General features: G+C 41.9%; 2 protein-coding genes across 28 annotated transcripts in view; one reads left to right on the top strand and one right to left on the bottom strand.

Annotated features, from left to right (window-relative positions):
- Window positions 1–656: 656 nt before the first annotated feature.
- On the bottom strand, window positions 657–4,528 carry stoml2 (stomatin (EPB72)-like 2). The gene is made up of 10 exons (XM_028972949.1): window positions 4,325–4,528; window positions 3,592–3,744; window positions 3,326–3,425; window positions 3,184–3,242; window positions 2,919–3,020; window positions 2,602–2,736; window positions 1,992–2,136; window positions 1,682–1,761; window positions 1,452–1,580; window positions 657–1,349 (listed from the first exon to the last, which is right to left on the bottom strand). The coding sequence occupies exons 1-10, from the start codon at window positions 4,364–4,366 to the stop codon at window positions 1,209–1,211; spliced, it is 1,086 nt and encodes a 361-aa protein (XP_028828782.1). The 5' UTR covers window positions 4,367–4,528; the 3' UTR covers window positions 657–1,208.
- A 1,039-nt stretch (window positions 4,529–5,567) lies between these two features.
- Window positions 5,568–19,158, top strand: part of unc13bb (unc-13 homolog Bb (C. elegans)) — a 57,136-nt gene continuing 43,545 nt past the window's right edge. For all 27 annotated transcript variants that reach the window (XM_028974968.1, XM_028974967.1, XM_028974946.1 and 24 more), the window contains exons 1-5: window positions 5,568–5,814; window positions 12,177–12,206; window positions 15,915–16,014; window positions 18,675–18,792; window positions 18,909–19,032. In XM_028974968.1, coding sequence (XP_028830801.1) covers window positions 5,793–5,814; window positions 12,177–12,206; window positions 15,915–16,014; window positions 18,675–18,792; window positions 18,909–19,032 — 394 coding nt within the window. In that variant the 5' untranslated portion in view covers window positions 5,568–5,792. The remainder of the gene's footprint in view (window positions 5,815–12,176; window positions 12,207–15,914; window positions 16,015–18,674; window positions 18,793–18,908; window positions 19,033–19,158) is intronic.

Genomic DNA, 19,158 nt, shown 5'->3' with positions numbered 1-19,158 from the left:
AGTCACTACAGTTTTTTGGTCCTTCACTTATTCTACTTGAGTACATTGCTGTTCAGCATTAGAGATATGTCAACATAAGATACATTATGTTGACATAGAGCTTTGATTAAAGTATTTTTTTAATTTATCTGCCTTTAAACATATATATATATATATATATATATAATATTTTTGTGGTAGTTGCCTAAAAACAGCTCAGTATTTTAAAGATGTTATACATACTATACCGTTCAAAAATGTAGGCTCATTATGAATTGGGAAACAATTATGTAATTGATCCCACATTTGCTACGAGTCATGTTTTAGTGCTTCATTAATGAGTGCAGTGGTTTTCAGCTGTAAATTATTGAAACAATATACCCTGTTGTTGCCCGATGTGACAAGGGAAGTGGTGGCCTAGCGGTTAAGGAAGCGGCCCCGTAATCACAAGGTTGCCGGTTCGAATCCCGATCCGCCAAGGTACCACTGAGGTGCCACTGAGCAAAGCACCGTCCCCACACACTGCTCCCCGGGCGCCGGTCATGGCTGCCCACTGCTCAGTCAGGGTGATGGGATAAATTCAGAGGACAAATTTCACTGTGTGCACCGTGTGCTGTGCATCACATGTGACAATCACTTCACTTTCTAAAATTTAACACATAAAAATGTGGGAAAACTTGTCTTATTATTTTTAATACCTTTTACAACTGTCAGTGCCTGTAACCAAATTTAACAGTGGACCAACCCAAAATATCAGTTTATAAACCCATCAATTTGTTATAATTATTTTTTTCCCCCCTCAATAAAAGGTGGAATTCATTCCTCCTTCACTTTTTGTTTGTTCCACTTCCATGGCATTATGTAGCCATATAAACTTAACCCAAACACATTTTGAACATCAATACATATCATAACATGAATACCATGAGCAGACATTCGCATCTACTACATTTTAAAACCAGTGAAGGACATTAGATGAACTAACAACCACTGGCTCAGGAACCCAGATTTGTGTAAACCCATTAATGAGACAGTTACATGTTGTCCTTGTCCATATTTGTACCCTGCTGGTCAGGGCTGGTCATTTATGTCTCAAAAGTTCAAGTGTGTCTTTCTGTCACTAGCTACGATGATCACATCCAGAGATGTAGCCATAGCCTCAGATTTTCACCATGGCCTGTGACTCGTGGCCGGGACTCTGTCTGCTCCCAGGGCAGTGGCTGCCTACTTTATTGGTGAGGTGTAGGCTGGGGTGCAAGATTTTCTGCCTGGGCTTTTTCCTCATCCAGTCGACCTTGTGGGACCTCAGCAGCGACTGTATCTCCTCTACTATGGCTCTGCTTGGCCAGGGTGCTGTAAATTGTCATGGCCTGTAGTAAAAAAAAAGAGGGCATTGTGACTGCTTGGTAGAGCTGACTGTGTTTTTGGATGCAAAAGCATTGAGAAGGACTGCATACAAGACCATATTTTACCTGTGTGACCATACTGCTGATGTCCCCAGTGTTGGAGGGCAAGATGATTGTGTTTGACTCTTTGGCCAAGTTGGAGAAAGCAGCAACATACTGTTCAGCCACGCTCAATGATGCTGCAGCATTCCCATTCTGAGTAAACAATAAGTCAATTTACTGTTGAGAATAAGTATGCAACATAAGCTTTAAAAAAAAAAAATCACAATTATCAATAATCAGAGTAACAATTAGACCTGCTTAGTGAGGGCCTCTGACAGCAGTTTTATGGCCTTAGCTTTAGCTTCTGCTTTAGCCAGAACCGCACTAGCTTCACCTGGAGGGAAAACATCAATGTAAATTTAAGTCTACACATATTTCAAAATCAATGGAATGCTTCATAATACATAAGATATTTGATCAGACTTTTATACAGCATAATGCTATGTTTAGAATGCCGGTTTCTTATCAACAATGAATTTTACAATCGATTAATTACAAAAGGACAATAATACATGAACTTCTGAATAGGAATAAATGTATTCTGGATTTATAAAGTGAGCTCACCAGCTGCTTTGTTGATCTGCTCGGTTTTCTGTCCTTCAGAAGCAAGGATCTGGGCTTGCTTACGTCCCTCAGCCACGTTGATGGCTGATTCCCTGGTCCCCTCGGACTCCAGCACGGTTGCCCTCTTCTTCCTCTCAGCCTCCACCTGATTTCAATATGTAAAGAAAAGCCTTAGTGCATTACTCAATACATCATCACAATGCAAGATAATGCTCACACTGCCATACATTCAACCAGAGTCACCTGAAAGACATAAAGGTATATAAAGAAACACGTGCCAATGGACGGAGTGGCTGGGTAGCTTGGGAAATTTCTGGTGGGCAGCAGACATGAACAACATTCTACTTACTACCATTAATGTCCCATGCACATCCAGAAAATATTCAACTGTGCACACAAACCATTTAATTAATGATGTGCCTTGTGATGACACTTTCACATCTGCTTCTTCATCGTCAAACGCTTTCCACACTTCAATCAATGTGCAGTCAACTTGTGAAATGTGTCACAAATACATTAATGAAGTAATGGCTTGTTTTTCGTTTTCACAGACTGTCTGGGAGACTAAAGCACCAGTCAGAAATTCTGCTCAAAATGCTGTTCATCTCACCTGCATCTGCATGGACTCTTTAACACGAGGAGGTACATGTATGTCTTTGATTTCATAGCGCAGGCAGCGGATCCCCCACTCATCTGATGCTTGGTTAATGGAGTGGACAATGTTGGAATTCAGTGACTCCCTTTCCTAAGTGGGGAGACACAATATTTCATTATGGAATCAAATACATACTACATTATTTTATTTATACATTACTTTTTCAACATGCTTTTATTTATTGTGACTGTATATTAAGCCCTGGGCTGATAATTTCATTCATTCAACAATCCTTGTGCACTGATTGAATGACAATAAAATGATCTGAATACCCTGAACACTTTATCAAGGGTCAGCTTTCCCAACTCAGACCGCATAGTGGTCTGAGCAAGTTGCGTGACAGCATACTCTGGATCCTCTACACCATAGCTGGCCTGAAGAGAAACACCACATCATAACGTCAGAATTGTGTGTGTGTGTGTAATATATATATATATATATATATATATATATATATATATATATATATATATATGTATGTATGTATGTATGTATGTATGTATATAAAAATCACACGAAGCTGCGTCACACATGTACCTTAAAGGGATCCAGTATTCTGAGGTACAGCACACCATCGATCTGTAGCGTTACATTATCTGAAATGGAGATGTTGCGCGGATTACCACACAGTGTGTAGCTTGAGATTGGGCAAAAAGTTTTTTTTTTTTTTTTAACAGACCAAGCGATACAGCAGATTGTTCTGGGACATCAATAACAATCTCTTTCAGGCTCTGCACATAGCGAATTCTGTCCAGTATTGGAATTAAGAAGTTCAGCCCCTACAAACACATGAAACAATTAGAAGCATTAGAATGGCAGTGAGGGCCCACTGTTCACCAAGGGTGATGGTTAAAAGTAGGGGACACATTTCGTTGGGCTGTGCTGCAGTGTTTCACAACGACAATCACTTCACTTTCATAAAAAGGACAAAACATGTTTTCTCACCGGCTCCAGGATCCTGTGAAAGCGGCCCATCCTCTCGACCACCCAGGCCTCCTGCTGGGGAACAAACAGCACTACGGTGTTCATGGGAAGACTTGAAGCCCATCGCTGTTGGACAGGTGTCACCCACAGCCCAGGAACAGTCCGCTGTGAATGCTACACAAAAATGAAAAAGATTTAGAGCAACAACACAGAAAGCCTTGGCATGAGAGAATCACAGATAAGAAAATTGTGCAGTCTGATGAAAGTTCAAGGAAGGGTTCTTGCTCAACCCTTTCTGTTGCTATCAAAGTTATTTAAAGTGTTTAGTTGAATAAACACTTTAAAGTCAACAATAAGTGAAACATTCTGCCCAGCTACACTATTCAAGTTCACATACGATGACGGTGGTACAGGGTGGTAGTGGCCTTGTGGGTAACACACTTGCCTGTGAACCAGAAGACCCAGGTTCAAATCCCACTTACTACCATCATGTCCCTGAGCAAGACACTTAACCCTGAGTGTCTCCAGGGGGGGACTGTCCCTGTAACTACTGATTATGGATAAGGGCGTCTGGTAAATGCCATAAATGAAGGTTCATCTGATGCAATATGCAGTACACGTGAAGTGCGGCCGAAATAAAACAAACAACAATTTTATTAAAATAGCTACGCGAGAGGTTAATGTCTTTAAATGTTATCATTTTGCTACATCCACGTAAAACGTGCTTCGCCATGGCAGCCAGCCGTCTTCTCACCTTTAAAAGAGCGCCACCGCTTCGCAAGACTGTTCTCAGCATACTTCTCTACTGCACCCACGACGATTATAAACGCATCCACGCGTTCAGGTCGAACGAACGAACGGACGGACGGACCGGGCTTCCTATCCGCGGCCAGCAGCGTGACCCAAAGCTACTCGAGAGGAAAGTGGAGTTGCGTGTTCCACGTTGCGCCCCTCAAATGGGTCCGTCCCGCCGCGGGAAACTAAGCCCCGCACACAGTAGTTCCGAGGCCACGGACAGGGGCCACGCAGAGGCATTGTGCTAATCGACCGTGTACGAGGCTCCTTAAAAACACGCAGCGCGTCCCGGCGTCGCCATTCCCCATCTGGGAGGCGGACCCGGGGCGCCTGGTTGTACAAGTGTGCGCAAACTCTGAGCAAGTACGCAAACCTCATGCAAATAGGGCGTGGGCCTGATTCCCTTTGCGTTAGTTCCAGTTTACTAGCAAAATTTGACTGACTTTATAGTTAGAAACAATACTGGACTTGGAATGGACGGTGAATGTGACATTAACACATGCCTGACAAAAACACGCAAATGTATTTTTTTATAAATACAAACTGTGTACATATTTAGGCTATTTAAACAGCACGTCTTACATCAAGAAGCACAATAACACTCATGAGACAAGTCGTTCAATAAGCGTTCCTCTCCGTGCGATCAATGCAAATCAATACTCGGCCACTAGGCGTCTCCGGCTGAAATGCAGAACGTACCCTGAACTCTCCAGAAAAGGAATAACGTATACATCCACAGCTGTATCCTCCAGATTAATATGTTGTAGCACAATGCAAACTTCATTTTATATGAGAGTTAAAGAGAGAGGAATGTGACACAAAACTCAATTCACATATAACTGGTAAATAAATGAAAACAACTCTTAGATTGCATGACGTTTTTTTTTTGCACAAAGTATTTGACTTGATAAGAATAAGTTGCACGAGTGCCTGAATGTGTCATGTGTCACAGATTTAAACTTCAAACTTTCTCAAAACAGCGGCGTCGATTTCTCTGCCAGTCTGGACCCCAACTCCCAGCGTCACCACCTGTTCCTCCTGCAACCTGTCTGCCCAGTCTGGGTGGGCGGGGTCACACAACACTTTCATTGGTCAATGAAGCATAAAGTCCCGCCCACCTAGGTAAATCGATCTTGCGATTGGACGCCTTAGACCGTCAATCAGGACTGTTCAATCCCACTCATTTAACGCCGTGTCCTGACCACAGGCGGATAAAATGTCTCATGGCGCAAGAAGTCGGGAAATCCGTGCGCTCCAGCGGCAGCTCCAACTTACTTTCCTCGGGCGTCTGATGCAAGTCTGTAAAACGCGGTGGACGTCGGCCGCACGGAGAGTTCTGTGAAGTGACCTCCGGCTGGACCGACAACTAATGTGTCCCTTTAAACTGCCGGGGAAGACTTAACGCGGGATTTTCCACAGTGATTGCCATGTCCCTGCTCTGCGTGAGAGGTCGGTTTTTACTTCTTTTTACTTCTTTTTACCTGCTCTTTACACCGCAGTCGTTACTAGTTCGCGCATTTATTTTAGCCAGGAGGCATCCCAACTTCCCGGCCGGTTTTGGCATCATGTCGAGTTTGCTTAAGAAAACTTTTTTTATTTTTTATGACTATTTGCGCTCGACAGCCGTGAAGTAGTAAAACGCGATTCGGTGAGGATGACGATGGCAGCAGATTTCACCGCCAGTGAGGGCTTCTTACATCATTTCATGTGAGAGCAGCGCTCGACGCACCAGCTGTTTGCGACCGAACGTTTCCACATTTTATTACATTTTTTTTTTTAGCCTTTTCAAAGTTTTGTGCTTTGCGATGAAAAACGAACATAATTGTGCAGTTACTCATTATGATACTCAAGTTTAGATCAAGCTTTTTTTTACGTTTCTGTAAAAAGCGTAATGAACGGAGCCTTAATTTATAATGGCATTGTTTTGGCATCTCTTTTGTTCTCCATTGTTGATAAAATCGGCATCTCCATCATCTCCCCTTTTTTTTTATCTCTTGTCAGTAGTTCGGAACTTGGAGCAGCTTGTACTGAGCTACCACCAACATATAACACTACACACTAAAGAAAAAAGACAACTTCTATTTTAATAATTACGCCATTAAATTCACAGTCCGAACAGACCCTCAAATTCGCTTCTTTTCTGTTCCCTCTCTATACTTGGGGTAATAGCGCTGCACAAGTTACTTTATGCTATTTTTTGTATTACATATACACAGATTGTTATTATACTCCATTAACTTTATTAATTTTCAATGTCTCCATGATGCTGCTTTTGCAATCGCCCCCCCCCAACCACAGTTGACAAACTTCCTACATTGTTTTATTATCATCCTCCTAATCCTTTTTATAGATTTTTAAAAATTATTATTATTATTATGTAATTAAAGGCATTTGTTATGACATTTGGCAGTGGTGGCCTAGCGGTTAAGGAAGCGGCCCCATAACACTGCTCCCTGGGCACCTGTCATGGCTGCCCACTGCTCACCAAGGGTGATGGTTAAAAGCAGAGGACACGTTTCGTTGTGTTACCGTGTGCTGTGCTGCAGTGTTTTACAATGACAATCACTTCACTTTCACTTTCATTTCAATAAAAAAGGAACAATAGTGTACAGTGTCCTAATATGATGTACAGTAAAGTTCAATCATTAACATGTTGGTATGTTATTCACGAAGAAGGAAATAAAATTCAGGTGGAGTACACATACAGTTTCTGGTAAGCACCATGGTCCACCCTGATATTATAGGATCAGGAAAGAATGTAATACGAGAGGCACTTCCTCAAAGATCCTTTAAACCATTACCCACTCCCCCACCCCCGTGACCCCTTCCCAGTCCGATTTCAACATCTTTAAAAAAACCTGGACCATTGATTTCTACTAATTATTTTGTTGTTTGAGGAGGCTCTGCTTCCATTGAGGTTGGGCTTGTCTGCAATAATCCATGGATGGATTATAGGTTGTTTAAGTGAAATGTTCCATCATATATGGTATATAGTAGGGCTGCACAATTTGGGGAAAAAGACATATTGCGATTATTGAGATCAATATTGCGATTGCGATATGATAAAGGACACTTGCTTGTATATCAATGAAAAGTCGCATACTAATAGTGAAATGTTTAATTTCAAAGTGAAACATACAAACTACTTATAACAACTTGAAATGCCCAGTGCAATATTCTACAAAATTAAATAATCACAAAAACTCTTTTACATTACTGTCGAACGACAAACCCTGGTAAGGCTAAACAACTGTTTTGATTATATTTGGCCATTATAAAATCCCGTATTATAGTTCTTACGTTTAACCAAAACGTTGTTTGGAGGCTGACTTGAACACAAGGATGCATAACTTTGCTAGCTTAGCTAAGGTTAAGATTTGTAAACTGAGGTGAATTTCTTTAGGAAACCTTCAAAGTTTGAAAAAAGTTAACTAAACAGCTAAGAACAGTCTAAATAGTTAATGCCTACATTTAGCCAAAACGTTGTTTGGAGGTTGACTTGAACACAGGAATGCATAGCTTCGCTAGCTTAGCCTAGCTTAGCTAATGTTAAGACTTATAAAACGGGATTTTATAATGGCCAAATATATTCAAAACAATTGTCCAGCCTTACCTATGAAATGTAATCCCCCAGGATCTGGTTTGGAGCGTACAGCGATTTGTACAGCCCCGAGCAGCACAAGAGTGAGGCATTTTTATACACTTCTCTCCATCGACATGTATATGCGTCGAAACTGACTGAATCCGACTGAGATGTGAGACGTGAGATGTGAGACTTCAGTCAGCTCGCAAACTTTGAGATAATGAGAGAATGGATCGGCAACATATCCGATCCAATCCATGTACTAATAATTTAAATCGCAGCTTTTTGCGTTCATGTAATTGCACAGACTGAAATCGCGATTACGATTGCGATTAGATTAATCGTGCAGCACTAGTATATAGGATACTTTTTTTCTGCCACTGAGCCATAGCTTCTGCCACATCGACAAATCATTGAACTGGTTCAAAATCTTTTTGCCTTTCAAGCTTTGTGTATTTGCTACAGAATTGTCCGTGTTGGTTTATGTCTGTGGGTAAAAAAAATTAGGCTGGGAAGTAACGTTGAACATTTTTCATGTTTTTGGTGTAGATATGTAGATGAAAAAAAGGTTTTAAAATTTGTATTAAGCTTGTCCTAGACTAAATGTCCATGGAAAAGGCGGCTCAGAATAGGCATTGTTTTTGCCCGTGGTCCATGTCATGATGCACATGATGAGTCCACAGCAGGATGCTGAGAGTGTATTTTTGTGTTCGAGTATGATGTGTCCACAGCACAGACCATTGAATTAATGATGGTTTCATTGCCACTGGACTGGGCGAATCAGCAGGCAGAATATGCAAGTGCACGTGTCGTTTCATTCATCTAAATCCTGACTTGTGAAATGTGTAAGTCTTGACGTAATTATATTGCAGTATAGTAATTTTTGCTCTGTGTGCAGGCTGAGTTGAAGGATTGCCAGTTGATGTGAATATTAATATTAATTCTCCATGTAAATGTGCATCAGTCCCACTTCTTGAGCTTTTTGTAGTTCACTGTACACAGCAGCACAGGCATCAAAAGTGACCGGGAGTGAGAGGTAGTGAGAGATTGCAGTTGGGTTTTGAGAGAGATCGAGAGGGAGAGCTGAGGGATTGCGAGTGTAATCCCCTGGCCATCTGTTGTCCCCTCCGTCCTGTCGCCGTAGCCTCCACCTCGCTGGCTGCAGAGGGAAATGGAAGCCGTGGACCCTTCCCCAAACTTCCTGCTTTCCTCTCTCCCTGTCCGACTGCTATTGTCTAACCAGCGTTGGGTTTCTGAACTAGGAAATGTTTTTTCCAGGTTTGTTTGATAGTCTGCAAGTCTGTGATGAGTCAATTTCATAAATGTTCTTAATGCTCGCAGGCTGTGGTCCTACATAAAATTGAAAGTGATTGTTTTTGTCATTGTGACACACAGCGCAACACACGGTGCACACAACAAAATGCGTCCTCTGCATTTAACCCATCACCCTCAGTGAGGAGTGAGCAGCCGTGAAAGGCGCCTGGGGAGCAGTGTGTGGGGACCTTGTTGCTTTTATCTAGAGTGACTTACATGAGTGCCTTAAAGTGTTGATCATAGAAATGGAACTTTGAACACTTTTTCATTTTAAATCTTTTCATCTTTACTTCTATCCAACTTGTTATAGGTAGTATCAGCATTTAGTTTATTTGTGTCTGCAGTGGGGCCACTCTACAATGGGGCAAGGGGGCAATGCCCACTCAAATAAACGTCTTGCCCCCTTAAATTGAGAAAGAAAACTATAAATTACCCACAAACTGAATATGGACAAGATATACAGTAGCTGAAGAATCCAGTGGAAAAGGCACAAATGAGATGATGTTTCACCATGTGCTCCCTGCCTCCGTGCCCTGTTTTTGTGCCGATCTCCCCCTGCTCCTCCCCCCAGCTAAACATCCAATCACTGTTAGTATGCAAATGAGCCAGTGCCAAGTTTCTCTTTAGGCGGCACAGCTGTAAATCGTGGGTCTGGTAGGGTTCAGAGTCAATTTCTATACATTTAGTTGGGGTCGGGTCGAACCTATCATTTCCTTGTTGGCCTTTAGTTGGATCAGATTCTCTCAAGCACTTAATTTTCATTCTCGATCCCACAAGCACCACTGTGAGCCTGACTGGAGAACGTGTGTCTGTCAAACCCCAACACATCTCTGCACTCAACAGGTTTCTCCTTTACATAAAACTGATGTAATCACAGCACAGTTTATATAACTTGGCCAACCGTCTTAGTTTTCTTAATGTTGGCAATAGTTATTGTTTGGTTTGAATATATTTGATATTAGTCATCCAATTAAAGTAAATGTCATGTTTTTATAGCGATTTATAAAGGTTATTGAGATTTTCCCCCTGAGGAAATGCCGCCTTATTGTGTACAGTGGCCCTAGGAGCAAAACCAGCATCATCTCAGCCTTCAGGTGGAACACCTTAGTTGTTCAGGCCTTAGGGCAGAGACCTGATGAAGTGCAATCCAATTACATGAGAAAAACAGTTATCCAGAGCAGCCCCACCACCACCCCACCCGTTTCCTGTCTTTGTCACCACTCTGTGCCCCTTTTCTGTCTGCCTGCTGGTATATGCCTGTCTTGAACTGGCCCTGGTCTGCTGGGTGCTGCCCCCACTGGGTGTCTGTGTGGGACCTCTCTGGTTTTCTCCCTCGTCGGGTGCATTGGTCATTTTAAATTGGCGGTGAGTGAATGATGCGTGTGCCCTGCCGTATGCTGGCACCCTGAGTCCCCGCCTTGTGTCCCATGATCTGGGATAGACTCCGGCACCCCTGACCCTGATGTGGATTAAGCGGTGTCTGATAGTGGGTGGGTGGGTGGGCGGGTGAGTGGTGTTGATATATGAACAATCCTTGACGTTAGCTACCCGGAAGTATTACCAAACCAAACCGTAATGTAATGATACAGCATGTTTTTTTTTTTTTTTTTTTTTTTTTTTTTACAAAAGTATGGAATTCAGTACTTTTCGTGTACTGTAACTGAATACATGCAGGTGCTGGCAGCCTGTTGGGTTTAATGCGAAGTTATTATACCGACCACCCTGTGTTGATCACATCATGCTGACCGCATTTAGGAAACCGCAACAAACTGATCCAAAGGCTGCCATGTGATGCTTTCAAACAAATCCTTGTGAAGCCCACTTAGACCCGAGCTCATTTTGCCTCTGGGTGACCCAGTGGTGACATTTGTGAACACCTATACACATATTGGAGATGTGTGTTTCTGTCGAGTGAGTTTTTTTTTATTTTTTATTTTTTTTATTTAAGACCCACAGACCTGCATTTTCACTTTATTTCACTACAGCCAGTGACCACCAACAGCATTTTCTATCCATTAAATTTCACAAAAACAGTTGCAGACAGTTGTAGAAGAATGTCCTACAAACAATCTAAAAGATCTCCCATTCTGCCTATAGTCAAGACACATTCAAATACAGTCGAGCCACACACAGAATCTGCTTGTTTAAGTAATCTCTGTTTACCCTCTTAAAAGTTTGGGGTCAGGGCTTGGCTGTGTAGAGTCAGGTTGCTTGTGGTTGTGTGTGTGTGTGTTTCAGATGAATGCTAAATTCTGTCGTCTTGTGCTGCGGTGAATGGAGTGTGATGCTGTTTGCTTATGCATGGTGTGCAGTGGCTTGTGCACAGTCATACCTTAGGAGGCCATAATGCCTTTTCTGGAAACCACCCAAGAGCCACTTTTATAGCTGGCAGGTAGTTTAAAAAGGAAGTGTGTGTGTGGGATATTAAGAAAGATGTGGTTCAGTCCAGAACTGGGTGGTGTTGCAGACAAGACTGGATTGTGCATTAAAGGCTTTTGCTGTGAGGGATTATAGAAGTCAGGTGGCTGAAGCCTTTTGTTAGAGTCTGGTGAAGAATTAGAAGGTGGTGGTGGTGTGTGAAACAGAATCCTGATGTATAAACATGAGGTCATACCTTTTAAGTTCATTTTTTTTAATAACATCATCAGTCAAAGGATACAGGTCACATTTCTTTTGTGATCTTCCGAGCACCAAATCAGCAGTGGAAGACCAACTTATATGAATATAAAATGACGAGTGACTCTTTAAATTTCAACCTAGCCCACATATCATCTTTTAAATAATTTCTCTATTTTGTTCTAATCATCGCATTATGGTTTTGCAATTGTGTTATGGTTTAAATATTGACACTTGCCGTTGCTTATGTGCTTTCAACCATGACTAATATATATTTTTATCTATCCTCTCTTTTCAGTAAAGAAAGGTGTACTCCAAGGCCCCCCAGGTAAACGTCTATATTTTATTCCTTTTCTCTTATATTTGTCTATTAAATCCTAACTCCATTTCATGTTACACTGACATGCCTCAGTAAAATAAAAGGGGAAAATAAAGCCAAAGCTAAATAATTAAAAAGGTATTGTCCAATGTGACCCTGTTCTGCGTGGAATTATGTGTGTGTGTGTGTTGTTGATCAATTTTTGCATTGCAATGTGTGCACTATATTAAAACTTCTGTGCCTCATGTATTGTGATTGGAACCCAGACTCCTGATGTGTTGTCATGAAAACCAGGGTTGTGCAGACAACGGCTCAATGTTAGATTGGAGAATGGTCACTGAAACAAGGGTGAAGGAAGAGTGTCGGACTAGTGTCCCTCGGCACCTTAACACTTCACTTGCAACCATGTGGTTGTTGGTTTGGTGTAGGTCAATTCCTTATGGCTGCATGTCCTTGCACCTCGGAAGCGCGTGTACAGTACAGATCAGGGCGGGATAAGTGTTTTCCTTCACACCTATCCCATAAGCCCCGTGACCGCATTCTTCGGCACCAGTGAACCAGCTTTTTGTGTTTGTTTTTTGTCAGTGTGCTAAAAGGATTTCCCATGCTTAGCGGGCACTGACCAATTTTCTAAATTGCTTGATTGGCTGTAAGCGCAAGTGCAGTGGGACGGGAGGATAGTAATGTCTGATTAATTGCATATTTTTTTAACTGTCCTCATAATGTAAAATCCTTCAGTCCGATCGTCTTTTATTATAACATAAAAGGCCGTTCTTTTAAAAATGGCAATTGTTTCAATACAGGCAGGACATTATATCTGTCCATGTTCTCCATTGGATTTCAGAATTTTAGTCTACGGCTTGTTGATTTTTGGATTGAGAGAGGTTCAAAAAGGTTTTGTGTTTGCACCTTCCCATGATATTCTGTCATTTTTCTGTTAATTTTTGTGAACGAATATGTTATACTTGTTGTTAAATTCAGATTATTTTGCTCAGATTGGATTTTTCAATTATTCATCGGATCTCCGTGTACCCCAAAACATCAGATTTGAGTGTCTTCGTTTTGTTAAGGTGGCCCAAATGACACCATGACAATTTGCCATACAATTAAACTTTTACCACAGAAAACGGTCCTATTGTTGTTACAGGACCAAATACGACTTTGATGTAAAATGTGCCATAGATGTCTGGATTGGTGAACATGACTGGAGGACGTCCTGCAACAGTTTAAATCCTGATAACTCCCAAAAGACTTTGGGATTTATCTTGAGAGGACAGTGGCCGATTCCTTTCATTCCTGTTGCCCACTGTGTGTCATGGAGATAAACGCCCTGGAAACAGACCTTCCCGGTGGCCTGCTTGCCCTGCCTCCCTTTGTGACACTGGCTGCAGGGCAAACACTTCACCCGATGCTGCAACAGCCTGCAACCGTGTTCCGGTGACCTCCAGACGCAGAGTAAATAGCAGGTCTCGCGGATGAGAATAGGTCCGCAGCAGATCTTCTCTTTTATTCTGTTGTGGACTGAGTGGGTCTTTGAAACGGCAGGCTCAGCTCAGCTTGGCCACAGTCTTGTATTTCCATGAGCTTTCACTTGTCATCGTGTTAATATGACAATTTATTGTAACAGTCATTATGTTAAATCACTGAACCTGTCCTAAAACAAACAGTCTGGTTAGTTCTTACACAAAACCATTCACACACTCCTGCATAGAAAATACATTTTAAATATTGATATTCGCAGCCTGGTTACAGTTGCCATGTGTTTTTTTATGACTACATTTATCCACATGAGCATCGTCGATAAACCATTGATTTGCTGCTGTTCCGCGATTTTGGTTAGTAATAGTCATCAAGACCTCAAAACGTCTTTTAATAAGTTGCATCACCACTAATTAAAGTTTTTTAAGCTCATTGAAATTAAATTAATCAGGAAGCTATAAAACAAATTATAATCAGTGTCTACAGATGGAACACAATATTGTATTGCTGCTCAGAGAACTATAGGATAACAGAGTCTCTTTATCTATTGTTTAACGAACATAAGGAAATTCTGTAATAAATTTAGGGGGAAAGCACTACTGCTTTCCCCACAGTTTAGATTGGGGAGAACAGAGGCTCTTTCCCTCTTCAAAATGCATGAGGTATTTAGTGCGGAAATGTCATTTCTTCTAGAAGACCAAGTTTCCCTGATTTATTTATCAGTTAAAGTGCCATACCTGTCAATAATACATTAAGAGCAAACATCCAGAACCTCTTCCACATGGTCGAAATATTGGACCATATTATACATAATGGACCTTATTCTTCCCCCCTTATAGATTTGGTTCTTGCCATGGCATGTAAAAATTTCCAATAAAATACATTTTTAATAAAAATTTGTTCAGAATTGAGAGTATCCCTGCCCGATCTGTGCTCAGGAGGTCTGAAGGTGCCAGATGTCTAAAATGTGCAGACCTTTGGATCCTCAGGAGATGTACTGGGATCTACTGGTGCAACAATGCAATTACATTATGGGATTGAACACTAAAACCACTCAGGCCTCTTGGGCTGCAATTTGCCCTCTATACACACACACACACACACACACACACACAGTGGCCTGGTATTGACCTGGTATATAAAGAAGCAATCTTGGGCTCATTGACATTGATCTGATCAGACAGACCTCTTTTAATGTAGACTTTTTTTTTTTTTAGAACATTTAATTGCATTCATTCATTTATTTATTCATTTTAGACCAGAACAGGGTGGATATCTAAGTGAGCCACTGCTGCACGAACCTTGTGCTCAAACCTGTTTCAACATTGGTTTAATTAAACATACAATTTTGTTTACGTTGTTTCCATGGTGATAGCAGACGGTCTTTGTCACCCTGGAAACCTGGATAGGTTTGAACCAGACTATTGTAACGGTCAATGTCCCATCGGATATGTCCCTTCAGGGTGGATTCATGCAGCTGTGCCCAGACTTTCTAAAATGCAGAAGATTGGTGGCATCATGGCATCATTTGTTTATAGGGCTCTTAATCCGGCGCCAGCTCCTCTCCGGCACGATAGCAGGGGTTGTGGTTGGCCTGCAGAACCCCTTTGAAGGGCTTTCATCCACAAGCCGCTCTCCACCCCTCCCTCCGTGTTCTTTTTTTGCAGGGCAGGAAATGAAAAACTGGCGCGCGGGTTATGTCACGTTCTTGCTAATCCGCTCCGGGCTGGTTTGCCGCGAGTAGCCACGTCACTTTGGTAGGGTGCTTCCAAATGATTTCAAAATGTCTCAGGCATTTCAGTACAGTCTACATCACAATTATCATCAAGGTTTGGCTTAGATGGTTTATGCAGTGTTCAAGATCTCCTTCATTGTAGGTTAAATGCCACAAAACCAAAGAATGTTTGTCCACTGTGGAACCAGAGTAGACTGTAGGTTCCTCTACATCATCCCTCTGTTCCCCACGGAGCAGCCGCCACAAAATGGATTCATAATAAATACCACTGGCAGAGAAAATGGATGAGCCGATGAATATCGTAACATGTTGAGCCCGGAGATTACTGCGGCGGGTGGGGGGGAGGAGTGCAGACTAATCTCCCGTCGCCGGCGTCACTTTCCCATGGCCCGTTAACTACACTCTATCCTTTGGATTGTTGTGACCCCGCCCAGCCCAGCGTGGATATGTTTCCCCATGCAAAGCATTTCACCACACGCAAATATGTCTTTCCTCTGTTGCAGACAAATTTAACGCCTATGTTACGCTGAAGGTGCAAAATGTCAAAAGCACAACCATCACGGTGCGGGGGGACCAGCCATGCTGGGAGCAGGACTTCATGTTGTAAGTACGCCCACCCAGAACCACCCAGAACCACCCTTGCAGTTGCATTGTGTCTGTTTGCCTGTTTGTTTTGTCCTGCTCGGAGCAGCAGATAGATGGGATTTGGGAACTGGAATGGTGTTGGAATGGTGCTCTCTTTTGGGGGGTGGGACACAAAAACCCAAAACAAAATCTAAATACCATGACCTCCCTGAAGTCAGGTCCCCAGCTCGCTGAGCTGGAGGAGAGGCATCTGCTTACTGGAGTTCATTTGTGCAATTCCATTTTTATATTGGTCTTATTATAATTATGTACCTTTATCTCTGATAAAATGAACCTTTTTTTTCAACACAGCAGCCTCCTGTTTAGTAATTGGTAATCAATCATGACACCAGACATCACATCATTGCTGCAAATGAAAACTGTATTTTGGAGACATTTCCAGATTGACTGTAAGGCCCCTTTAAACAGACCGTCTTATGTGCAAAGGCCTCTAATCAATAACTGTTAGTCACATTTCCTTCCTGTTCTGGCCTGCCCCTGTTTACACGTGCATATGAAAGATGCATGAATGAGTTCCGGTGTGTCCACATCACTCCGACGCACCTGCCACCCTGCTGGGCAGAGCCTCCAGTTAAACGTGATGCCCCTGACCGCATCCGTGACTGATTTACGTGGATCACACACACACACACCTCTGCCAGGCGACTTATTTCAGGGAAGGAAATTGTGGTCCTGGTGGTTATTACTCGAAAGATTATTACAAATCAGCTGCAGTATTTTGCAATCCTGGCTCTGTCCAATCCGTCTGCCGGTTCTGATGAACAACTGCGTTTTTACAGCGTTTGGCTGCTGTGAAGTGTGAGGTTTGATTGATAATGTAACTGCAAACCACCACAATTTTTTCTCCAGCCTTTTTGAGGTCAGGTCAGTGGCAAATCGATGTTCATCAAAGGCACATGTCAAGACAGAAACTGGAGTTTGTTTTTATGAAATGTTTTAAATGTTGGCCCTATAGGATGGTCTGTGTGGGCCTGTTTTGAGTGCTAATTTATTACATGATTTTGTGTGTGAGTGAGTGAGGTTTTGGTGGGGTGGGACATTAGCGATTGAAGTGCATTGATGTTGCGGTTCCTGCATTGTAGCCACAAAGACATCCATCTGTCTCTATAGCAACCTATCAATTAGTAATTACTTGCATCGGTTGTATGGTTGTGCGTGTGTGTTCTCTGTGCAACGGAAACATTATTTTTCCTACTCGACCAAACCTCTTCTGGGCTGGTGGTTGTCTGCATCCATAAACAGTGAACAGACAATGTAATGAATCATAAATGAGTTAGTAAATGCATCTTTAATGTTGTTTCTATATTTGTTGAAGTTGTCCAACACTTTTATGCCATTAAGTTAACTACTGTTATTCTAGAAATATATAAAATTTTCCAAAAACTATTTTAATACAAATTACTGCTTGAGATGCTTTAAGCGCTGATGCTCTGTATGTGATGGTTGATCCAAATATTGCAATCATTTTGCTATGCTGCCTTGTAAGTGCAGCCACATGTGCATTCATTACTTAACAAAGCCTGCAGTGGTCCTTTGTGGCTCTCTTTGAGATGGGCTCAATGTGGTCAGGTGTAGCACTATATGTTGTTATAGCACTAGATGTGGATATAATCAAGGAAGCTGTGACTTTGTGTGTGTGTGGTTCATGCACGTCGTCTCTTTGTGGCAGCGCTGTCACACCTGGCTTTTCTCTGAAGACCAAAGATAGAACCCTCGTGTTAATTAGCATCACTCTTTCATGTCTGCTTCAATACCCCACTTGCTCCTGCATGCTCTTTCTGCTTAGAGTCTGACTCATCTGTCTGGCATCAGCAGTGGGGTGGCATCAGCAGTGAGGTGGCATCAACACATTTATCTATGGGTGACAGACTCTATCCGGGAGTGCAGAGGCACAAGTAAATGGGGTAATTCTACATGTATAGATGTTACTGGCACAGCTATGGCTAATTGGGTGAAGGGTTGTAAAATGTCCGTCTCACTGCTGGACAGAGGCACACAAACAATAGGCCATGACATGGACATAGACTAAGACACCCAGAGCAGTATTCTTTCTAGCGAAGTGTACTCCTTCACAGAAAATATGTATTTTTCATTTGATAATCTGTGCACTGTACATCCTATACTTATTCTGCCACAGTAAAATATTTATTTACACACCCCATTTATTTACACACCCCATTTTTTTATCAAACTATGATTCTCCTAGATTCTCCTAGGAACATTAAAAACAGGACTTTATTTGATTTTCGAACTGCATTTGATTTTTCTTCTTTTTTTATAAATTCATTCAGTTTTTTTATGCTTAAAATATTGCTGAGTTGATGTTCAACTCAATTACTCAAGTGGGTTAGCTGGAACATATTTAAGGTGTTGAGCTGTACTGGAATGTGGATTTGGGACCATAATTTGACCTTTTGTTATAATGCACTAGACAAATAAATGAAAAGTGAAATTGAAGTGATTGTCATTGTGATGCACAGCACACGGTGCCACAATGGAACAAGTCCTCTGCTTTTTACCATCACCCAGAACATCCCAGTATCCAACCATTGCATTTCAGATCAAAACCAGTAGAAAATGATAAAGTTTAGAATTCTTTGTTTCTTTTTGTTTTAAAGTGAGATCAGTAGGCTGGACTTGGGGCTCATTGTGGAGGTATGGAACAAGGGCCTCATTTGGGACACAATGCTTGGCACAGCATGGATTCCCCTCAAGAGCATCTGTCAGTCGGACGAGGTAGGCTAGTACACGTTCATGCATATGTGTATACACACACACATTTTTTTAAAATGTAAGGGTAGCTAGTACAAATCATAATCATCCAAACCCCCCCCTTTTTCTATCCCTTACAGGAGGGACCGGGGGAATGGACATTCTTGGATGCAGAGGTTCTCATGAAGGCAAATGAGATCTGTGGCACTAAGAACCCCACATGTCATAAAGTCCTGTTGGACACCCGTTTTGAGCTCCCTTTTGGTAAGATGTGTGAAATATATTGAGTTTGTCACCAATATGATCAACAATCATCTTCTTTAGTGAGGACCGACACAACGCAGTCACATTTTCTTGTATGAAAGGTTACCTTTATTCTTCATCTGATGC

This window comes from Denticeps clupeoides, chromosome 3 (assembly GCF_900700375.1).
Source record: "Denticeps clupeoides chromosome 3, fDenClu1.1, whole genome shotgun sequence".
NCBI lineage: Eukaryota > Metazoa > Chordata > Actinopteri > Clupeiformes > Denticipitidae > Denticeps > Denticeps clupeoides.
Note: the sequence above shows the minus strand (reverse complement) of the source record. Positions and strands in the feature narration are given on the sequence as shown.